The sequence below is a fragment of the Maudiozyma barnettii genome (assembly GCF_903064755.1).
Source record: "Maudiozyma barnettii strain CLIB 1767 genome assembly, contig: KABA2_02, whole genome shotgun sequence".
NCBI lineage: Eukaryota > Fungi > Ascomycota > Saccharomycetes > Saccharomycetales > Saccharomycetaceae > Maudiozyma > Maudiozyma barnettii.
In genome coordinates this window covers 1,186,808-1,207,586 of record NW_024545239.1, presented here as the reverse complement: position 1 = coordinate 1,207,586, position 20,779 = coordinate 1,186,808, and the positions used below count along the sequence as shown (strand labels likewise).

General features: G+C 31.8%; 10 protein-coding genes and 2 non-coding genes across 12 annotated transcripts; 8 read left to right on the top strand and 4 right to left on the bottom strand.

Moving 5' to 3' along the window:
* Positions 1-156: 156 nt before the first annotated feature.
* MSF1 (phenylalanine--tRNA ligase) lies at positions 157-1,545 on the top strand (the record flags this gene model as incomplete). Its single annotated transcript, XM_041549194.1, has 1 exon — positions 157-1,545. One exon carries the CDS (start codon positions 157-159, stop codon positions 1,543-1,545), a length of 1,389 nt encoding a protein of 462 aa, XP_041405128.1.
* Positions 1,546-1,745: 200 nt separating this feature from the next.
* On the bottom strand, positions 1,746-5,276 carry ATG11 (autophagy protein ATG11; the record flags this gene model as incomplete). The annotated part of the gene is made up of 1 exon (XM_041549193.1): positions 1,746-5,276. One exon carries the CDS (start codon positions 5,274-5,276, stop codon positions 1,746-1,748), a length of 3,531 nt encoding a protein of 1,176 aa, XP_041405127.1.
* A 583-nt stretch (positions 5,277-5,859) lies between these two features.
* On the top strand, positions 5,860-6,417 carry MAK3 (peptide alpha-N-acetyltransferase MAK3; the record flags this gene model as incomplete). Its single annotated transcript, XM_041549192.1, has 1 exon — positions 5,860-6,417. One exon carries the CDS (start codon positions 5,860-5,862, stop codon positions 6,415-6,417), a length of 558 nt encoding a protein of 185 aa, XP_041405126.1.
* A 477-nt stretch (positions 6,418-6,894) lies between these two features.
* On the top strand, positions 6,895-8,130 carry SMK1 (mitogen-activated protein kinase SMK1; the record flags this gene model as incomplete). Its single annotated transcript, XM_041549191.1, has 1 exon — positions 6,895-8,130. One exon carries the CDS (start codon positions 6,895-6,897, stop codon positions 8,128-8,130), a length of 1,236 nt encoding a protein of 411 aa, XP_041405125.1.
* A 332-nt stretch (positions 8,131-8,462) lies between these two features.
* Positions 8,463-11,519, top strand: SEC8 (exocyst subunit SEC8; the record flags this gene model as incomplete). The annotated part of the gene is made up of 1 exon (XM_041549190.1): positions 8,463-11,519. The coding sequence occupies one exon, from the start codon at positions 8,463-8,465 to the stop codon at positions 11,517-11,519; it is 3,057 nt and encodes a 1,018-aa protein (XP_041405124.1).
* A 421-nt stretch (positions 11,520-11,940) lies between these two features.
* Positions 11,941-12,975, top strand: TFB4 (TFIIH/NER complex subunit TFB4; the record flags this gene model as incomplete). The annotated part of the gene is made up of 1 exon (XM_041549189.1): positions 11,941-12,975. One exon carries the CDS (start codon positions 11,941-11,943, stop codon positions 12,973-12,975), a length of 1,035 nt encoding a protein of 344 aa, XP_041405123.1.
* Positions 12,976-13,334: 359 nt separating this feature from the next.
* BRR1 (Brr1p) lies at positions 13,335-14,522 on the top strand (the record flags this gene model as incomplete). Its single annotated transcript, XM_041549188.1, has 1 exon — positions 13,335-14,522. One exon carries the CDS (start codon positions 13,335-13,337, stop codon positions 14,520-14,522), a length of 1,188 nt encoding a protein of 395 aa, XP_041405122.1.
* Positions 14,523-15,111: 589 nt separating this feature from the next.
* Positions 15,112-16,032, top strand: YMC1 (organic acid transporter; the record flags this gene model as incomplete). Its single annotated transcript, XM_041549187.1, has 1 exon — positions 15,112-16,032. The coding sequence occupies one exon, from the start codon at positions 15,112-15,114 to the stop codon at positions 16,030-16,032; it is 921 nt and encodes a 306-aa protein (XP_041405121.1).
* A 186-nt stretch (positions 16,033-16,218) lies between these two features.
* ARO7 (chorismate mutase ARO7) lies at positions 16,219-16,986 on the bottom strand (the record flags this gene model as incomplete). Its single annotated transcript, XM_041549186.1, has 1 exon — positions 16,219-16,986. One exon carries the CDS (start codon positions 16,984-16,986, stop codon positions 16,219-16,221), a length of 768 nt encoding a protein of 255 aa, XP_041405120.1.
* Positions 16,987-17,518: 532 nt separating this feature from the next.
* Positions 17,519-18,523, bottom strand: JID1 (Jid1p; the record flags this gene model as incomplete). Its single annotated transcript, XM_041549185.1, has 1 exon — positions 17,519-18,523. The coding sequence occupies one exon, from the start codon at positions 18,521-18,523 to the stop codon at positions 17,519-17,521; it is 1,005 nt and encodes a 334-aa protein (XP_041405119.1).
* Positions 18,524-19,202: 679 nt separating this feature from the next.
* Positions 19,203-19,275, bottom strand: KABA2_02S11308. The gene has a single exon. It is a non-coding gene; the product is annotated as a tRNA-Ala (tRNA).
* Positions 19,276-20,538: 1,263 nt separating this feature from the next.
* KABA2_02S11286 lies at positions 20,539-20,610 on the top strand. The gene has a single exon. It is a non-coding gene; the product is annotated as a tRNA-Arg (tRNA).
* The last annotated feature ends 169 nt before the right edge of the window (positions 20,611-20,779 follow it).

Sequence of the window (20,779 nt, the reverse complement as noted above, 5' to 3'; positions counted from 1 at the left end):
ATCTACTTCAAGGAATATTAAAATACACTACATGATCCCGTTGTTGATTTTTAGCTCGACATTAAACATAAACAGTAACCAAATCTAGTTCAATTGTGTATTCAGTTGTTGAATATTTTTAATATACTGAGTAATAACCTATATATTTTAGAAGAAATGTTCAGCGTAAGCAGATTATGTGCATTGAAGACTACTCCTCGACTGTTTCTGAGATGTGAATCCACAAAGGCCGATCAACTTATAACAATAAATAATAAGACATATAAGAGTGATCCGGAATTTACAAATGTGACACCATCAATTATCGCCCATGTGAACAGGTCGCTGCACAAAAAACCTAACCATCCTGTAAATATTCTACGTGATTTAATTGAAAAGAAACTTTCTTCGGTGGATAATGCCTTCACCACCTATAACAATTTTGCCCCTGTTGTAAGTACTTTCGAAAATTTTGATTCCTTGGGGTTTCCAGCTGACCATCCAGGTAGATCAAAGTCGGATACGTATTATGTTAATGATAAAACGTTATTGAGAACACATACATCTGCACATGAGATGGAATGTTATAACAAGATCGACTTAACTGGTAAGCCCGGATTCTTAATTTCGGCAGATGTGTATCGCCGTGATGAAATCGACAAGACACATTATCCGGTGTTTCACCAAATGGAAGGGTGTAGAATATGGAAGAATAGATCAATTGATGAAGTAAAAGTTGACCTTAAAGTATTACAAAAGAAATTGGATGAACATGAAATGAATTTAATAGTAGAAGATCAATCTTTGGACAATACCCCAGAGAAGAATCCTAAACAACAATACATGACAGATCAAGAAGTTGACTTAGTGTCCCAACATTTGAAAAGATCCCTAGAGTTGGTTATTAGTGAAGTCTTTAATCAAAAGATTAACAGTATGAAAAAGGAAAAAAAATCTGTAAATATCCCTAACGAATTAAAAGTAAGGTGGGTCAATGCTTATTTCCCATGGACAGCACCTTCTTGGGAAATTGAAGTATGGTGGAATAATGATTGGTTAGAAATTTGTGGTTGTGGTATTGTTCAACAACAAGTCCTGTTGAATGCAGGTTATAAGAAGGATAGCACCATTTCTTGGGCATTCGGGTTAGGTCTTGACCGTATTGCTATGTTATTATTTGAAATTCCAGATATAAGATTATTGTGGTCCGAGGATAATAGATTTATTAATCAATTTAAAGATGGCCAAATCAATACTTTCAAACCTTATTCAAAATACCCGGGTACGACTAGAGATGTGGCATTTTGGTTGCCCGATTCTTCTGAAGTTTCTACTGAGATTCATGAGAATGATTTGATGGAGATCGTTAGAAATGCGGCTGGAAGTTTAGTGGAAAGTGTAAAGTTGATTGATCGTTTTCAAAGTACCCAAACAAACAAAACATCTCTTTGTTACAGAATTAACTATCAATCGATGGATCGAAACATCACAAATGATGAAGTAAATGAAATTCAAAAACAGGTTGAAGCAGAACTAATTGATAAATTTCATGTCTCATTGAGATAAATACCTTGTACATAGTATATCAAAAACAAAAATCTAAATAAATATGATTCTAACTTTGAATACGTTACTTCTAGACGTAAACTTAATTCATTTCATATTTGGGTACGGTAGTTAAGTTGACTACCACTAGATTGTATCTTCTGGGATCCTCGTTTCCTTATTAAACATATAAGGAGTATTACATGTCTACACTCGTCATCTTAATCTACAGTAGGATGTAAAATAATTTGCGCTTTCACTTGATACCAGATGATTCCTATTGATAACTTATAAGGGTTTGTTTTAGGGTTATTGAACGAGTCATCGGTAACTATATTCTTTTCCATATCAGTAATTTTACCAATAAACCATTCCTCGTTACGTAAATTTGGTGGATGATCTTTGTTACAATAAAAGTATTTTATGTCTTTCTCAAATGCTGTAAATGCCGCCCAAGGTTGCAATGTTTTACTCTCATCTGGTATCTTTGCTAGAGTTAGTACATTTGTTCTATCATCACTATTTCTAACAGGAGGAGGTGTCGATATGTCAATTGAAGAAAACGAAGAATTTAGAGAAGATATAGAATATCCATTAGCTAAAGGGTGATTATCACTAGTTGGTAAGAATAATGCAGTATCTCCTAGTTGGAAATCTTTTACGGTTATTTTTTCAGCTTGATATCTATCTATTAAGCTCTTCTTTGACTTTACTTCCTTAGTCATTTTCTTTGCTAATAACTCTATGTCATTAAATCTTCTAATTACAGAATTCTCATATAAACCACTGTCGTATATTTGTTTAATGTAATGAAGCATTTTTTCTTCGACCATTAAATTCTTCTTACTGTCTATATTATGATATAATTTATCGATCGTATGATAAACGGAACTTTGAATAACTTTACCTGGGAGAGCAGTATTAGAGGCTTCTATCTTTGAAGAATTTTGATGTACTGAGCTTTTTTCCATACTCTTCTTTAGTCCCTTAACTCTTTTAATAGAAAGGTTTTCACTAGATATACTCATAATTGCAGTTGTATCATATTTATCGTCAATATCTTGATTCTTTGGTACAAGTAGTAATCCAATATTTTCCAAAATATAGATGTTTCTTTGGAACATTCGAAAAATCATATTTTGTAAATTCTTGTTTTGTAATTGTAATTCAATGTTGAAGGATTTATTTTTCGTTTCTTCAGTATCTGGTTGAATACTTGAATTTATTTCATAATTAGAAGTTTGTACAGATACATTGGAAGTATTTGTATCCAAATATTCTTGTTCAAAACCTTTTTCTATTTCATTTTTCCCATTCTTCAAATCATCTATTTTTCTTTGTAACTGTAGACGTTCTAGATCCCATTCTTCTGATTTCATAGTTTGTTTCTTAGTCGTTTCTTCGTGTTCTTTTTTAAAACGTGCTGATTCCTCTTCTAATCTATTTACTTTATTAGCATATTCGACATTTTGATCAATCAATTTCTCTAAGCTCGTTTTGTACTCTAAAGCCCTATCAACATTAGCATTCTCGGACTCTTCTTGTAATGTTGTCAACCTTAAGAGTTCTTTGTTGAGATGGTGAAGTGTTTCTCTGCATGCACTATTTTCCAATTGTAAATCACTTACTCGTGAGTTCTGTTTATTTATCTCCTTTCTTTGGTCTTCTTCAATTCTAGTAAGCCTATTTAATTCTTCTTTTGATGCAGAGAGTATGTTTTCTTTACTTTCAGGATCTGTAGGCAACACGATAGGTAGCTCATTGATTGACGTTGATGATAATTCTGTATTTTGAATTCCATACGTGCAAAAAGGTGACGATAAAATTCCTGTCGGCCATCGTTGACTGTTATTAATATATGTATCATGAAGAATAGATTCTAATTTAATGACACGATTTCTATAGTATTTGATTCTTTCGTCAGGATTTTTAAAATTTTCAGCTGTACTGTCACATAACGATGCATTTATGGAATTAATTTCTTTCAATTTATTTTTTAAAAGAATGTGTACATCAGTTATAATATCTACTTCCGTTAAGTTTTGTAGATACTTGTTTATTGTATTAAACAAATGTTTCGTTTCATCCTGACATTTGGGTATTATAACATTTTCTATTTCTGAAAGAAATTTGGCACTTAGTATCATTTCCTTCAGACGATCAAGATCACAAGTGCCTGTATCATTGTCTGTAAATAAGGATGCCACTAATCCGTACATACTTGCCCAATCATTTCTTGTGCTTCTTTCTTTATCAGTCGTGACTGAGAATCCATGGGTAAAAGACTTTATATCATTTAATGTTCTTAAAAGCCATAAATTTCTACGGTATAATTCTATAATGTATAAGCCATATATTATAGGGAAATCTTCTACTTGAGTGAATTGTTTTATTGTGTTCTGATAAGTTTTCAAATTCATGTTGCAACTATTCACAAGAATTTTCTTCATCTTTAATGTTTCAATCTGACAATATGATACTTGTCCTAAAATTATAACCGTTTGTTCTTGTAATGAACGTTTCAAAGAAAGAAAATCTTCAACTTTAGTATACAAAGCCTGAGAAATAGTGTATAATTTACTCACAGTTGATTTATGATTGGATTCGATTGTATTGCTCACCATAGTCTCTATATCTCCAACATTAAACTCTTCTGATTTTTTGTTCAAAATAGATCTACTATCTGACTTGATTTCATCCATTAATTCATTGAATTTTAAAAGCATTTCATCTTCAAGTTCATACTTATCGTTTTTAGGTCTGAAATTAACATTTGCATTTTGTATATTTTCTAAGATAAAATTTCTTTGTTGGAAGTTTACATCCATGTCATTCTTGATGTTAATTAAATCTGAATTTATTTTTGTATCTAGTTCTTTTATTGTTTCAAAATCATTATCAAGTTTTATCTTGTTAATATAATGTTGTAAAGGTTCATCATTTAATCCATTTAGGTTATTTAAGATATTATCATAATAATGAACCCATTTGGAATCATTTTTCACCCCAGATAATTGACCTAAAAATGATACGTTAGAATTATATAATTCCTCTACATCAAAAGTATATTTTTTCAAATATTGATCTGCCATAAACAAGCATTGAATAATGGATACTATATCTTTAGATATATCCTTGATTAGTTGTTCTAAATAATGGACATCAATCTCCAATGCACTTAACCATCCAATATTAGTCACTAATGTAGTAATTATATTATGATATGATTTGGAGTCTAGCCCCTTAAAATTTGTTTCCATCAAAGGGGAGGGTACTGGTCTAATGAGAGCTAATTCAGTTGACAAAATATTTTCAAACACTACACTTTTCACTATTTGTCTAGCATTTAATATTAATTCTTCTTTCTCAGAAGAAAAAGATAAAGAAGAAGTCTGTGTATACTTCCCTTTTTCATTAGATATCAAATTTGGTTTATTGACCAAAGAAAATAAGCGCCGATCATAAACATAAAATTCTTTTTGCAAGAATATTGAGCTTACTATATTATTATTATTATTATTATTATTCTGATATAATGTTTGTAACTCTGAATTATCGAAGGATAAATAACTTTCTAAAGTTGATTGTTTTAATTTTGTACCATAGGGGAGTAAGATCAAAATTTCTTCTGTTGGTATACCCCATTTTATATGAATGAAATCCTTTAAGTTGTTATATGAAGTAAAGTACCTAATATTAGTAGATATGGTTTTCCCTGAGATGGCATTAATTATCCTAGTATCCTCAGACATGACCTAAAGAGTTATTTTATATCTTAGATGTTTCATTCATTTATCTGATATGTTAGTTTGAAAACAAATTGCAGTTTAACTAAGAACTTTTCTGTCAGAATTAAGGATGCCTATCAGTATGAGGCTATACTTAATTTAAAATCTAGCTACAAGAACTGTTTAAACTAATCATAAAACGAACAAAAAAAGGTAAATAAATAACTCTTTTGCTTTGAAAGGAATGTCTTTAGTGATGAGCCCTTCATATTGCTAATACAATAAAAGGGTGTCTCACACGAACAGGTAATCAATCCACTGACTGAACGTTTCCTTTTTCTCTCTTGTTGTACGTTCGTTTTTCGGCGATTATTTAATACTGCTAAATATTTGTTGTTGGGGAAGCAGTTCTTTTTTTGCAATTAAAGCTGTCATGATGAAGAAAAAAAGATGATTATGATGATATAATCTTGTTGTAATAAAGAGTTTGGCTGGCGAACGTTTGATAATTAGCTTAGTTTACTTGTATATTTACAGTTAGGATTTCTACTGGGCTCATTAAACAAATTGTCATATGCATATGCTCCTATTACCTTTTACTTTCTAAATGACGATTACTTACAAAGAACTAGATATAAATAATATCAGATACTTTACAAGATTAAAAGAACTTATCGATGCAGATCTTTCTGAACCATATTCGATATATGTGTATCGATATTTTCTAAATCAATGGCCACAATTGGCTTATTTAGCCTTTGATAGCGATTCCAAGGATAATCTACCAATAGGTTGTATTATATGTAAGAATGAAATACATCGAAATTCAAGAATGAGAGGATATATTGGAATGCTAGCTGTTCAAAAGGAATATCGTAGCCAGGGAATTGCTAAGAAACTTGTTGAACAAGCTATTGAAAGGATGATTCTAAATGGTTGTGATGAAATTATGCTTGAAACAGAAGTTGAAAATATGGCTGCATTGAATCTATATGAAGGATTGGGATTCATTAGAATGAAAAGAATGTTTAGATATTATTTAAATGAAGGTGATGCATTTAAATTGATATTGCCAATAACAGAAAGGAGTAGTGTACGATCTACTTTCCTTATGAATCAAGACCCAGTAGTTGAATCTAATGCACACTCAAATCTAATTGTATAACCCATTTGATCGCTTGCTTATAGAAGATGAAATATAATAAAAATTGCATAGAATGGAACGGAATGGAATTATTAAAACATTATGCATAGTCGTTTATTAGTCTGTTATAAGGCAAGGGGTTTTGAGTTTAAATTGTTATTGTTTTTTGTAATTACCAACATATAACTCTAATTTTAAATTTTATTAGTTTATTATTATAATAAAATATGGATATAATGTTTAAGATATATAGGGGTAATATAATACTGTGATATCTTTACGAACTGTATCTAAACGTGCCCTTTATTTTGTTTTTTGTTTTGTCGTTATACTGCCTATGGTGCCTCTTAGCAGGCGTCACAAAATAATTCTAATATATTTACAATAATAAGAATAGAAAAGAGGAAGCACATTAGGTATAAGTACTATATATAAATGATTTGACAATTAGATATCCCAACCGAAGACAAGAAATATCTAAGATTATAAATATATACAATGGCCAATTCATTACCTCTCCATAATAATCAATCTTTGCTAAATCAAAGGTTATCCAATGATGGAGGGTATAGTAGCAAAAAATCAACCCCAAGTACTACAACTTCAAATCAGGAGAGAGATGATGTGGAACAAAGAAATGTATATGTGAATGGTTCGATTCAGTTTTCTCTTCCAAGTAAATATGCTGCTATCCAAGTTTTGGGTAAAGGGTCCTATGGCACTGTCTGTTCTGCAAGAGATTTGACTGCTAAAAAAACAATTGGCAATAAAGAACCTCTTTTGGCAATTAAAAAGATAACCAATATTTTGACAAGAGAAATACTTTTGAAAAGATCCATAAGAGAATTGAAATTCATGACTTTTTTCCAAGGTCATAAGAATATTGTCAATCTAATTGATGTTGAGTTAATTTTGGAGAAACCTTATGATGGGTTGTATTGTTACCAAGAATTAATAGATTATGATTTATCCAAAGTGATTCATTCCTCCGTTCAATTAACCGAATTTCATATCAGATACTTTACTTATCAGATTTTTTGTGGATTAAAATATATTCATAGTGCAGGTGTCATACATCGGGATTTGAAACCTGGCAATATTCTATGTACAGTTAATGGATGTCTGAAGATATGTGATTTTGGTCTAGCAAGAGGTATCGAACAGATAGAGGTGACAAAATTTCAACAACAAGATATAACAAACTATGTTGCGACGAGATGGTATAGAGCCCCTGAGATTATTCTATCTAGAAAACCATATGATAAATCCATTGATATGTGGGCTGTCGGATGCATTTTAGCAGAATTTTATAATAGAAAACCAATATTTATGGGAAATGACTCTATGCACCAGATTTATGAGGTGATTAAGATTTTAGGATATCCACCAAGTCACCTGTTGGTTAGTTTTGGCTCAGTTAAAGCATGGAATCTAGTAAATAATAATTCGTTTAATAATTCAGATAAGAAAGATTGGGATACTATCCTTCCCGGTGTCTCAATAGAGGCCATCAGTTTATTGGACCAACTTCTTTGTTGGGAACCAGATAAACGTATCAGTGTTGTCGATGCATTAGATCACAAATTTGTTGATAATGTAAGGCGGAATAATGATGAGCCAGTTTGTCCCCATGGAATATTTGATTTTTCCTATGAATCAGAATTAAAATCAATGAACAACCTAAAGGATTATTTAATCAAAGATATATCCCTATTCAAGATCAACCGTAAGTAGTTTTATCATCCAAAATATTTATATATTTGTTTCTGTTGTTCCTGGGGTTTTCCTTAGTATACATATATATATTTCGCAAATTCCCTAATGAACTCGCGCTTTATTTAATCTCGCCGTTCTCGAACAAAGTTCGTCGTTCATGTACTTTTCTTGAACATAGAACAATCCATATTCCAGTATATTATAAATACATCCCACATCAACAATAGGCAACATCCAAAGGAGTGGTTAAATATAAAGAAATTTTGTTTATTTTAAGGCATTTAAAAGTATCAATAGTGATAACGATTACCTCCTACTCCGACGCTATTTTATAACGCACATTCACAGCAATGAGTAATTTAAATGTTCTGGAAACAAAAGGACGGAGACGTGCTTTATCCATCAACAGCATAGACGCAGATCATCAACACGCAATGGATAGTTCTCTTGACAATCTACAACAAGATCTGTCATTAATTAGTTCACAATGGAACAAAGTAATCAATGAGCATTCTAACCCCTTAGAGTTATCTCTGGCCTTCCTAGATGACACATCAGTCGGTCTTAGCCACAGGTATCAAGAATTTACTCAATTAAAAGAAAAAATAGGATCTCATTTAAGATTAGTAGTTGGTGAGCATAGTCAAGCATTTAATTCTAACGTGGCATCATACAGTAAAACTGTACTAGCATTAACAGATGCTCAGGAGAATACGACTCAAATCAAAAAGAACTTAAATGAAGCAAACGAAAAGATCACTGTACAAAAAGAATCTCTGATGGAATTAAATAACGAAAGTCTAAAATTGACAAACTCTATAGAATCGCTTTCTTACATTGAAGAATTGTTACAAATACCTGAGAAAATCGAAGGATGTATGAGAAAAGAAGATTTTAAAGAGGTACAAAATCTTTTGGAAAGGGGATTTGTACTAAGTAATACAAATTCATTGAAATCTTTAGAACAATTGAAACCCATTCATCAACAACTAGAAATCCAAGAACATGTTCTATTCCAAAATATGATAGATGAAATCCACGATATAGTTTATTCCAAAAAGGGTAATCTTACTCTAGATACGAATATTTTAGAGACCATTAGTGTATCTCAGAATGGCTTCACAAGTTTAGAAAATTATCTCTACAATATTGTAAATATCGATCTAATGAAGCAGTCTGTAGATTTGAACAAAAAATTATTAAATTTTATCACCAATGTCAAAATACCAGGATTTTTTCAAACTATTGCTACAGTGAATTCTGGTAGTAATTCGGATTACACTCAGTTATTTGCTCTATTATCTATGTTGAAAGATATTAATAAATTGCCATTAGCACTTAATATATTGGTGGATAGAGCAAGTGTTGAAATACATAATATCATGATTAAAGCAACTGAAGCTGTACGTTCAAAACACCCGACATTATTGAAAATGGTTAAAAGTATCGCGAATGAAAATAGTTTTGGTCTTTCTATTAAAAATTTACTTTCCTTGATAATGAGGGAATGTTTCTGGGAAATATTCATCAAATATTTGTTGGTAATTCAGAAACATAGAGCTATATATGAGATAGTTAACGTCCTTCAAACTTCTTCTGCTAGCTCTATAAATAAAAATTATTATAGATTTGACCTAATTTGGAGTAAACTTTTGCATGAAGTGGAACAACTGATAACTAAATATATATATAACCCTTTATTGATTCTGGGAGGAGATATGCATAGATTGGGAAGACAGGCACCAGTTTTACCGAAAAGAAAAGGACAGAAGCTATTTCTACTTCAAAATAATGTAACTGATGCATCATACACTAAAGAGCACATTGGGGATTTAAAGGCACTTCTAAAAGATATATTTGTAGGATTTACTGTTCCTCAAAATATAAAACTAGATTCTATTTACATCGAAGATGAATCTTTTGAAGAGGAGGAACCTCTTATTCCTGCTTCTGTTTTCAACATGAAAGTCTTGTTGGAACCATTGTTACTTTTCGTTCAAGCTTCTTCGAATTTAATTCCTGTGGATATATCACAAAATTCTACGCCATCAATAGCTTTCTTTTCTAGTTTTATGGAGAAGAATTTTTATCCAAGAATTGGTTTGACATTGGATTATGTCTTTTCAACTGATGTTGAAAGTCTGAATCCTTACACATTAGAAAATATAAATGAAAATCAAAATATATTCAAATCAGCAATTGATTTCCAAATATTTTTTTACAATATGCTTTATGTGTTCAATTCTTCAAATAGTTTTAGGCCACAGATGGTTAAAATAATTCTGCATACACTTGAAAAGTTTTTCCAATATTATTCTAGCATTTTTAACTCGATCATTGGATCATCTGCTAGTGAAAGAAGTAATAGATTGACAACGGCTTGGTTTAATGACGAACATTTGAAAGCCTGTGAGAGACATTTATTGAAGGGAGACAACTCCAATATTGTAGATGAATCTAAAAATTTATTTAAGTTTTGTCCCAAATTTCATGAAAGGGGGAATGATATCGGGGAAGATAGTACCTTAAATTTACTCACCTTAGATACGGTAATTTACTTTACGAGCACGGTTTCTTGGATTATGACGTGGTTACCATCATTGAAAAGCTTAATCGAAAGTTCAAGTAATACTGAAATCGTGTCATTAATGAATGCAGACGAATTGAGGTCTCATTGGTCATTTTTTGAGTATATGGATATAGAGAATTCAAACAAAATGATGTCACTTAGAATATTGTTGGATTCTGAAAATAGTGAGAAGTTTGACTCAATTGTGCAAGGTTTTGAAGGTCTAGAGTTGGATCTGATGACTCTGTTACGATTTGATATTAGGGCGGAGTCTATTTACAATATTGGTAAATTTTTCCAGGAGACAACATCTTGGGATTTGGAAGTTGGTAGTATCGAACTTTACCATTCCATCAGTTCACTAATTTCGCGATTAAGGACAACTGAAAACAAACTAAGTCAACAGTTATCTGAGGATGGGAAGGATAAAATATTTGCTGGTATTGATGTTGTAAGTAGTCAAGCTTTCATATTAGGAGCCTTTTCCATTAATGTAATTAACGAAAACGGTATAAAGAAAATATTAAGGAATGTGAATCTGCTTCAACACACTATTAGAAACCTATGCAGTGAACCATCAAATATATCGATGGCAAATACGATTGCATTTTACAGTCTAATATCTCAGACAGAAAATGTTTTGATTCAAAAAATTAATGACAAAGAGCTCCCACTCTTAACCAAAGACGATTTTAAAAATATCCTGAGGTTGCAGTTCAGTGAGGAAATAGATCAACAAGTAAAGCGTCAAAATTCTATGTCTGCTAATAATGCATCTAAACCAGTAAATAGAAGATATAACGAAGCACTGAAGAAAATCGAAGCATTAAACATATAGAAGTACATAAATTAGTGATTATTTAAATAACGTACATAAATTACTTTGTTATTTCATATATATCAATGCATATAGTTAAATAGAGTGATCCTTAAGTAGTCTATATATATATATATATATATAATTTGGCACTGGGAAATTCATTTAGTACATTATTTAGAGTCTTTTTATAAATGATCCCAGTTATCGTATATTGGTGCGGGGGTGTGTGTGTGTCGAAGAGTCTTCCTTCTTAGGGAACGGTAAATATAATTTTCTATGAAAAATTTAGTTCCGGTTAGAGCTATATAAAATTTAGAATGGGAAATATAAATTAGTGCGTTATTGGGAAATATACTAGGTTTTGATCTCTTCTCTGATATCAGGAATAACTATAGTTTACTATCAACCAAACAACTAATTAATTATTTAATTAACCATCATGGATGCCATCGCAGATCCGAACTTTAAGCACCAAACGAGTAAAATAAACGCTACTGAGGAGTCGCCCTCCTTGTTGACTGTTATCATAGATATAACCCCGCAACTATGGACTGAATTTGATGGGAAAACTGGTAAGAAAGGTAATATCCTAGACGTTCTAAGGTCATTGATTGTATTTTTGAATGCCCACTTGGCATTTAACATATCAAATCAAGTTGCCGTTATCGCAGCTCATTCGCAAGGGATCAAATATTTGTACCCAAAAAACAGTAGTAATACAGAATCAAATGGTTCAGACAACAACAACGATAAAAAAAGTAATGATCTTTCAATTATAAGCAAAAATATGTATAGACGATTTAGAAATGTAGATGAAACTTTGGTTGAGGAGTTATATACATTATTCAAAGGGGAAGAAAAGAATATTGGAAAACTGGTGCAAAAAAGTACACTGGCAGGAGCTATGTCTGCAGCATTGGCATATACTGATCGAATAACTAGAGAAATGGAGAGTATATCTTTAAAATCGAGAATAATGGTTATCACTTGTGGTAGTGATAAGGGTAACAGAGAGGAAATCTTTCAATACATTCCGATCATGAATTGTATCTTTTCTGCTACGAAAATTAAGTGTCCAATTGACGTCGTAAAAGTTGGTGGTCCAAAGGAAAGTACATTTTTGCAACAGACTACGGATGCTACGAATGGTATTTATTTGCATGTTATCTCAACTGATGGGTTATTACAATATTTTTCAACCGCTATGTTCATTAATCCTTCCTTACGTCAAATAATCGTTAAACCTAATAAGGGTTCTGTTGATTTCAGAACATCATGTTACATAACAGGTAGAGTTGTTGCTATTGGTTATATTTGTTCAGTTTGTCTTTGTGTTTTATCCATTATACCTCCTGGAAATAAATGTCCTGCTTGTGATTCTGAATTTGACGAACGAGTAATAGCTAAGTTAAAAAAGAGACCAGTAGTTCCAAGATTAGCAAGAAAGAAGAGTTCAGGTCATGTATCTAAATAAGAATATAGTTTATAAGCATCTCATACATTTTATGTGTGATTCAATAAAACAACTGATGATTATTGTCATATTTGTCCCTGTAAATAATTTTATTTTTTCCTCAAAAGCTATTAAGGTATTTGGAAGTATACATAGATTCATGACTATCTTATGATGTAATCGTTGAGATTGGTCTTGTTTCTGAAATTATTTTATTTGAAAATGTTGATTATTCCAGGATTGTCACACAGTAGGCGATGATTGTTTATACTGAAAAAATATTATTCAAAAATACTTTAATTACGTTTATTTAAAGAATAAAATATTTTAGAACTATAACAGTATCAAAGACATTCAACTTACTATCAGAACCTTGAATAATGGAAAATAAGAAATCCTCAGCTTCAGTGGATCCAACCTTTGGTCAAGCACCCGTATTTGCATTAAATGATGAGGATGTCAATCCTCTGGCGATCCAATATTTGAAAGATGTAAGGAGAGAAGCCCTGACAACAAATGCAACTAATTACAAGGGAGTGAGTCAAAGAAGCTCTAAGTTTCTAGCAGATATATATGACGATGAACCCAATTCAAACCCTAAATTAAACTCTGAATCTCAAGATATTGTTAATCTAGGCGAAAGAAGTGTTGATGATCTCGTAACAGATGCTACATTTAACACACCAGATACTATGAGAAACTATCCAACTGAACAAACCTCATCTGAATTACCTACGAGATTGAAAAAATTCAATGAGAATTCAGGTCAATGGTTGGCATGGTTCAAGAAAAGTAAGACTAAAATATTGGATTCAGCATTCACTACACAAGGATATGATGATGATATTTTAAACCTATTACTTTTTTATTTAAAACAGCATTTAAATGAATCAAAGGACAGAAACACAGGTATTGAAACGCATTTGCACAATTTGTTGAAAGATCATAACGTGAGTGACGAGATTCTGTCGAGTAATTCATGGACCATTGATGAAACATGGATTACTCCCACTTTATCAAGGTTGCGATCCATGCGAATCAGAGATATTGATGATATAAAGGCATGTCTTCTTGGAGACTATAGGAGCAAGAAACCTAGAAATTATGATCAATGGACTCGTTTCATTCGTGAAAATGAGCCAAATAGTTCGATGTTCACTACTATGGTTACGCAGGATGATATTTGGATTATATTCAAATTTATGAAACAAAATTGGTTAAAAGTAATGATGAAAACGCCTGAAAATTTTGCAAGGACTGGAATGTGGCTTTTATATTCAATGTTCTATCTTTCAGAGGACCTCAATTCCACTCAAATAAGTACATTACGTGATTTTGCTAAGAAATGTCAGCGCCTCTATTTAGATAAATTGGTACTTCACTCACAGGCAGGTGAAGGAGATCAAATATCGTTACACGAGATCAAACTTCCATCAGAGATGATTGTTCTTGGTATTCTACCACCTATAAGCGGACTTGCTGTAATCGAACTAGTAATGGTAGTAATATCCCAAATATTCGGACAAAAGGATTTAGTAGCATGGACCGCTATAGTGCAAATGGGCTGATCTACGAATTAATATTTCCGGACTTCCAAGGCTTGGTGAGTGTGCGTAAAAGGTAACGCAACAATATAGATAGCTTTACAAAATACGTAATTAACCCTCTAATTTGAGAATCATGCAAAATCTTCCGTACTTATCTCTCCACTCCCACTATCTATCTCACCCGCCGTGTAAATCGTTGATGAACCATGTCACAATCACTATTATTTATTAAAGAGAGTGAGACAATGAGATTGGAATTTTCTTGAAGAACAATCACAACCCGAGTCAAATTTTCAATACGGAAATATTATTTCTATTAATGTGAAGAAGCAACGCGATGAGTGCCGTTCATTCATTGAATGAGATTTCCATTTCAGAGTATTGATAACGGCTTCCAATTGAATCTATTTGAAAGATTTTATGGTGTCTTATAGTACTTCAGAAGTTTTACATATATATATATGTATATTAATTTATTATCGTATTCATCTCTAGCTTTTTTTTTGATTCAAGTTGTTTACTCCTAAGGTCAGGTCTTTTCTAATCTGAAATCTCAACACTAAATATCTATAATCAGTATTCTGGAGAATTCGAAGTAAATTGGTTTATCATGTCCGAAGAATTTCCAACTCCTCAGTTGATCGATGATTTAGATATACAGCATTCGACGGATAATACAAGAGTCTTTAAAGACTTGTTAGCGGGTACTGCTGGTGGGATCGCACAAGTTCTAGTGGGTCAGCCGTTTGATACTACAAAAGTTCGTTTACAGACAGCTACAACTCAGACATCTGCTATAGATGTCGTGAAAACCCTTTTAAAGAATGAAGGACCTAAAGGTTTTTACAAAGGTACTTTGACTCCATTGATTGGTGTAGGTGCATGTGTATCTATCCAATTTGGTGTTAATGAAGCAATGAAGAGATTCTTTCATACTATGAATAAGAATACAACCAATTCAACATTATCTTTACCTCAATACTACATGTGTGGTGTAGCTGGGGGGTTCAGTAACTCTTTTCTAGCTGCTCCTATTGAACATGTCAGAATCAGATTACAAACGCAGACATCATCAGGACCAAATGCAGAATTTAAAGGACCATTGGATTGTATACGGAAACTGAGAGCTCAAAATGGTCTAATGAGAGGTTTCAACGCTACTTTATTAAGGGAAGGACACGGTTGTGGTACTTATTTCTTAGTTTACGAAGCGTTAGTGGCTAATGAGATTAATAAAGGTTTGAAAAGAACTGAAGTTCCAACTTGGAAACTTTGTATGTTTGGTGCTTTATCAGGTACAACACTATGGATCATGGTTTATCCTATAGATGTGATAAAATCTGTTATGCAAACAGATAATTTAAAACAACCAAAGTACGGGAAGTCGATTCTTACAGTTGGGAAGCAATTATATGCTAAGCATGGTATGTCTGCATTTTTAAAGGGTTTCGGTCCAACGATTATAAGAGCAGCTCCAGCCAATGGTGCTACATTTGCTACATTTGAGATTATGATGAGAATGTTAGGTTAATATCAATAATAATAATTTATATACGTATGTGTTGCTGTGACTTTTTCTTTATATAAATGAACATGTAGAAATATGTATAAGAATTGCAATTTTTATATAAAGTTCTTATTTAACTGTTATGTTGTTATGTTTATGTATCATATCTTCCATAGAGGGATCCTCGTGTCATTTATTGTTTCTTAGTTTTCAATCTAATCTTCTTAGTAAGTATTCAACTTCGACTTCCTTAGTTAAAGGAATAACGAATTCCTTGTAAATTTTAACAAGATATTCAGGTGTGATTTTTCTTTGACTTTCTTTATTTGTTGGATCAACACCATATACTTCAGCTTTCGTGGTTAATCTTTGTAGAATCTTTTCCTCAACAGCAGAATTTGTAATATGTTCCATAATGCTGTCTATATCTTTCTCTTTAATCAATTTTGTGTACAACTCTTCATCAGATCTAAATTTGGCTTCTGCGACAAACTTACCAAAATGAATTCTTCTACTCAGACTTTGCAAACATTGTATATCTGTCATAGCCACAGAACCGTAGTTATTGGCATCATCACCATCATATTTTGAAATCAATGGAACGATTTCTTTGATGTAGACACCTTTGATCTTATTATTATAGTTTACATTTTCTGCACTTGGAGCCAGGATTTGAGGAAAGTTTATACTTGGTAGTATTGAATCTAAAATTCTATCTGGGAAGAAGGGAGTTTCATCTGGTGATTCGAATCTTCTCAATTGTGATTCGGTAACTTCTAGATGCATCAAGGCCCAGTCCAAGAAAGAACCATCGAAATCGCCTAAGGGAAGCTTAGCATTGTTTTCTATGTAAACATTACCATTGGTTGGGAAATGTGATCTCTCGATGAATTGGAAAATAATGGAATCTTCCATTTTGACCAATTCATTTCTAATATTTTCTAGTTTGAAAACTGTCTCTGGTTTAGTAAAATCCATTCTTGACTTGATTCAATCTTTTTTATTTTTGGATATATAGATATATATTTGTGGCAACGGTGCTACAAACATATTGTTTTTATATATGATATATTGTTGCTCCAGTTGGTGAATCCATTTCATAGAGATAAGTTCGCTTGCAAACATCGATCCCATCGGATATCATCATTAATTATTGTTACTCATAATTTTTTTTTCCAGTATCAATGGCAAACGCGCGACTGAGATCCACTCATCTGTATAGTGAATAGATTGTTGTATGAATATTGATGTGAGTCGTTTTCTTGGTCCAATGTTGTCGATAGAGAAATAAGGCAAAATCCTGATAAGAATAATTGGTTAATTATTATGTTCGCAATATATGTTGCCCTGGAGTATAGAGAGGTGGATATTATTGACGATAATAAATAAAAATTTCAATAAAAAAAAGTGTATATTTGCTTAGTTCAAGAATATTATTAAATAGTATTATTTTTGGTTAAAGTTCTGAATTATTTTAAAGAACTGGTATGGCGTCATTGCTTATGAGTTATCATTTTATGGCATCTTCAGATATCTTTTCGTCTGTACTATCTGGCACATCCTTGTCTTTCTTATTTACATTAATTAATTCTCCAGTTTCAGGATCAGAAATTGAATTCAATAAAGTTTCGTTTGCCTTTGCTTCTCTGTCTAGTTCATCCTGATTGGTGTAGAGCCCCCATGATCTGAACCATAAAAATCTTTTAATCCTTGATAATTTGTCGTCATCTAATCCATAATTTTCGTAAGAACTGTATAAACCTTTTTCTACATCATCTTCTGTAATGCCATAGTCTACTTTTCCGACCAAAGAATTTTCTATCTTACTCAATAGAACACTTCCCTCGATACATATCAACATACCGATAGCCCAAAAAATCACGTATTTTATTTGTTCGGTTGAATCGTCCTCGCCATTTTTATTTCTTTCGTTAAATTCATTCATATCTTCCCATGTCCCTGCATGCCAATATCTAGAAGTATCATCCGATGAGAAATTTCTAGATCGAAAGAGATCGTTCAAGTCATTACTTGATGGTGTACCATGAGACCAGTTTGATCTATTTAAATCATATAATCTTTTTTTGTGCTGATTAGTCAATATGTCATAAGCCTGTGATATTACCTTGAATCTATTGACTTTCTCTTCCATCGTCAAGATTTTACCGGTTATAATTGGATCTAGTATATCTCTTGAGAGAGAAAGATCTGGGTGGTATATTTTCACATATTTATGGTATTTTTTCTTTAATTCTCTTAATTGATCATTGGTTAAACGAGATGTTATATTTGTATTTAGTCCAAATATTTCATAAGGGGTGGGATATTTCATGCCGGGCCATTGTAAATCTTTTAGTGGTTCATTACTTTGATTCGATCTCCTTGCTAACTCCAAGTCATCATTATCTATCATTCTTGCATAAAATCGATAGGTTTGGAAAGGCGTGAACTTTCTCATTCTACTGATAAAAGTTTTTTTTGTATTCATCCTCGTTACATCTGTGAAAGCTATCATTGTATATAAAATGTTGTTATATTCCTTTTCCAATGATTCAATGTGTTGTACATAAAAGATGTATGTTGTTACTGTAAAAAAAATAGTAACAGACAATATGAATAAGGTGTTCTAGAATCAGAAGGATGTTTACTTGTAATGGCTATATGTTATCTGTTATAATGATAAGACAAGTTCGACTATATGCATGGTAAGGCTTACCGATAAACGCTGCCGCATTATGGTGTCGTGCCCTGGAAACTAAAGTCCGTTCATGTAAATAATGAGCAAATAAAAAATATATATATAGACATACTATACGCTCGTAAACAAAAGTGATACGACGATAGTTACACTTGAATTAAAGTTAGGAACGCTACTCAGCGATTCGATAATGAATTGATTAGGTGCCAACTACAACCTGGAATCACAAGTTGAAAAGTACATAGCATCTATTATTCTCCTAATATGAAATAAGTCATCCTAAAAAGGTATTTTAAATAATTCAAATTAAAAAGTAACGCCGAATGACGTTTTAGGATGTTAAGAATTTGATATTTTTAGGTTATCGTATATTTTAGTAACTGCAATTAAAAGTAAAGAACCATTAATTAAAAAAAAAACATTGTAAAAGCTATTGTACTTAATAATTTCTACCTGTTCAGTACGATAATCTCAAAATAAAATTACAAAAAATTAATGGACGAGTTGGGAATCGAACCCAAGACCTCTCCCATGCTAAGGGAGCGCGCTACCAACTACGCCACACGCCCTATTAATTAGGTATTGTGTTGTATTGGGATCTCGGATGATTGAAGACAAACATATAACAGACGGTTATATTTAATTACTACTACTATGTTGTTAACTAATTAGAACTTATTTCAATAAATCGTTGTTTCTTTTTGTTTTATAAAGTAAGTTTATATACGGAAGATTATATATTTAAAGTTAGCATATGTGGTCTGACAGAAATTATGTGGGATCAATATATCTCGAATGTGTTATGAAGCGCGTTATAGTATGAAACAAAGTTAATCGCATTATGAAACAAAACGTAATTCCAACCTCAATTGATATTGGAATAAAAATATATATAAAGACAAATAATTCTGAACTTACATTCTGAGTTAGATTCTATTCGTTCTATAAATTATATACAATACAAATAATCACTTACAAATATAAGAAAAAGATAAGAATTATATTTTGCTTACCTAACATTAAAACTCAAGCTATGCCATCAACCTCTCTACCTGCCACTATATTGTAAACGTAAGTTTGAAATCGAGAATATACGATTAGTATTCGAGTTGAAATTATCGGACAGAGTTATAGATATTCAAATGTATAATCTTGTGGTTTATTTTATGTTATATAAAGTAAGTCTATATAAGGAAAATTGTATATATATAAAGTTAGAATATGTGTTCCTTTTATACTTTTGGGAAAGGAAAGCAGTCTACCAATTAGTAATACTTGCTTACTAATCATTCTTAAAGAATGTTCTAGAATCATATTGAACAGTTAGTAATAATTTCTTACTAAACATAAAATTGTAATAACTAAGTATTGCTACTTTCTATATTATAACATATATAATATGAACGAATATAAGTCTAACCACAGTATGTCTGCTTCAGCTCATGGTCCTTTTATACTTTTGGAAAAGGAAAACAGTCTACCAAATATTGATAGTATTCTTACTAAACATTCTAGAAACATGTTCTAGACACTTATGAAACAATTAGTAATACTTGCTTACTAATCATGTGTTATTATATATACGACAGTGCAGCACACTCTAAATTCTACTTATATTAGCTACCTTCACCTTCAGTTAGGTTAAGCTAATGTTAGCCTTTTTAGTGCTGCCGCTACATATTCAACATGTTACCATAATAAGTATCGCTACTTAATATTCCCACAACAAGTATTGCTACTTTCTATATTATAACAGATAGTATTATTTGCGTTACCCGGGTATTTCATATTAGTAATACACTATAACATTTTCCCGGTTTTTAAGAAATTGAGCTCGCATGGCGTAATGGCAACGCGTCTGACTTCTAATCAGAAGATTCTGGGTTCGACCCCCAGTGTGAGTGCTTACTTTCTTTTTTTGAAAATTTTTGTTTAGGAATATCCACAAGTGTGATGTCTAACATTCGATTTTTTATGGTTATTGTTTTATTTAAACCATATATCAGATTATCAGTTTTCTCTTTACAAATTTAAATAATACAATGTGGCCAACTCTGTTCATTCTTATATCAA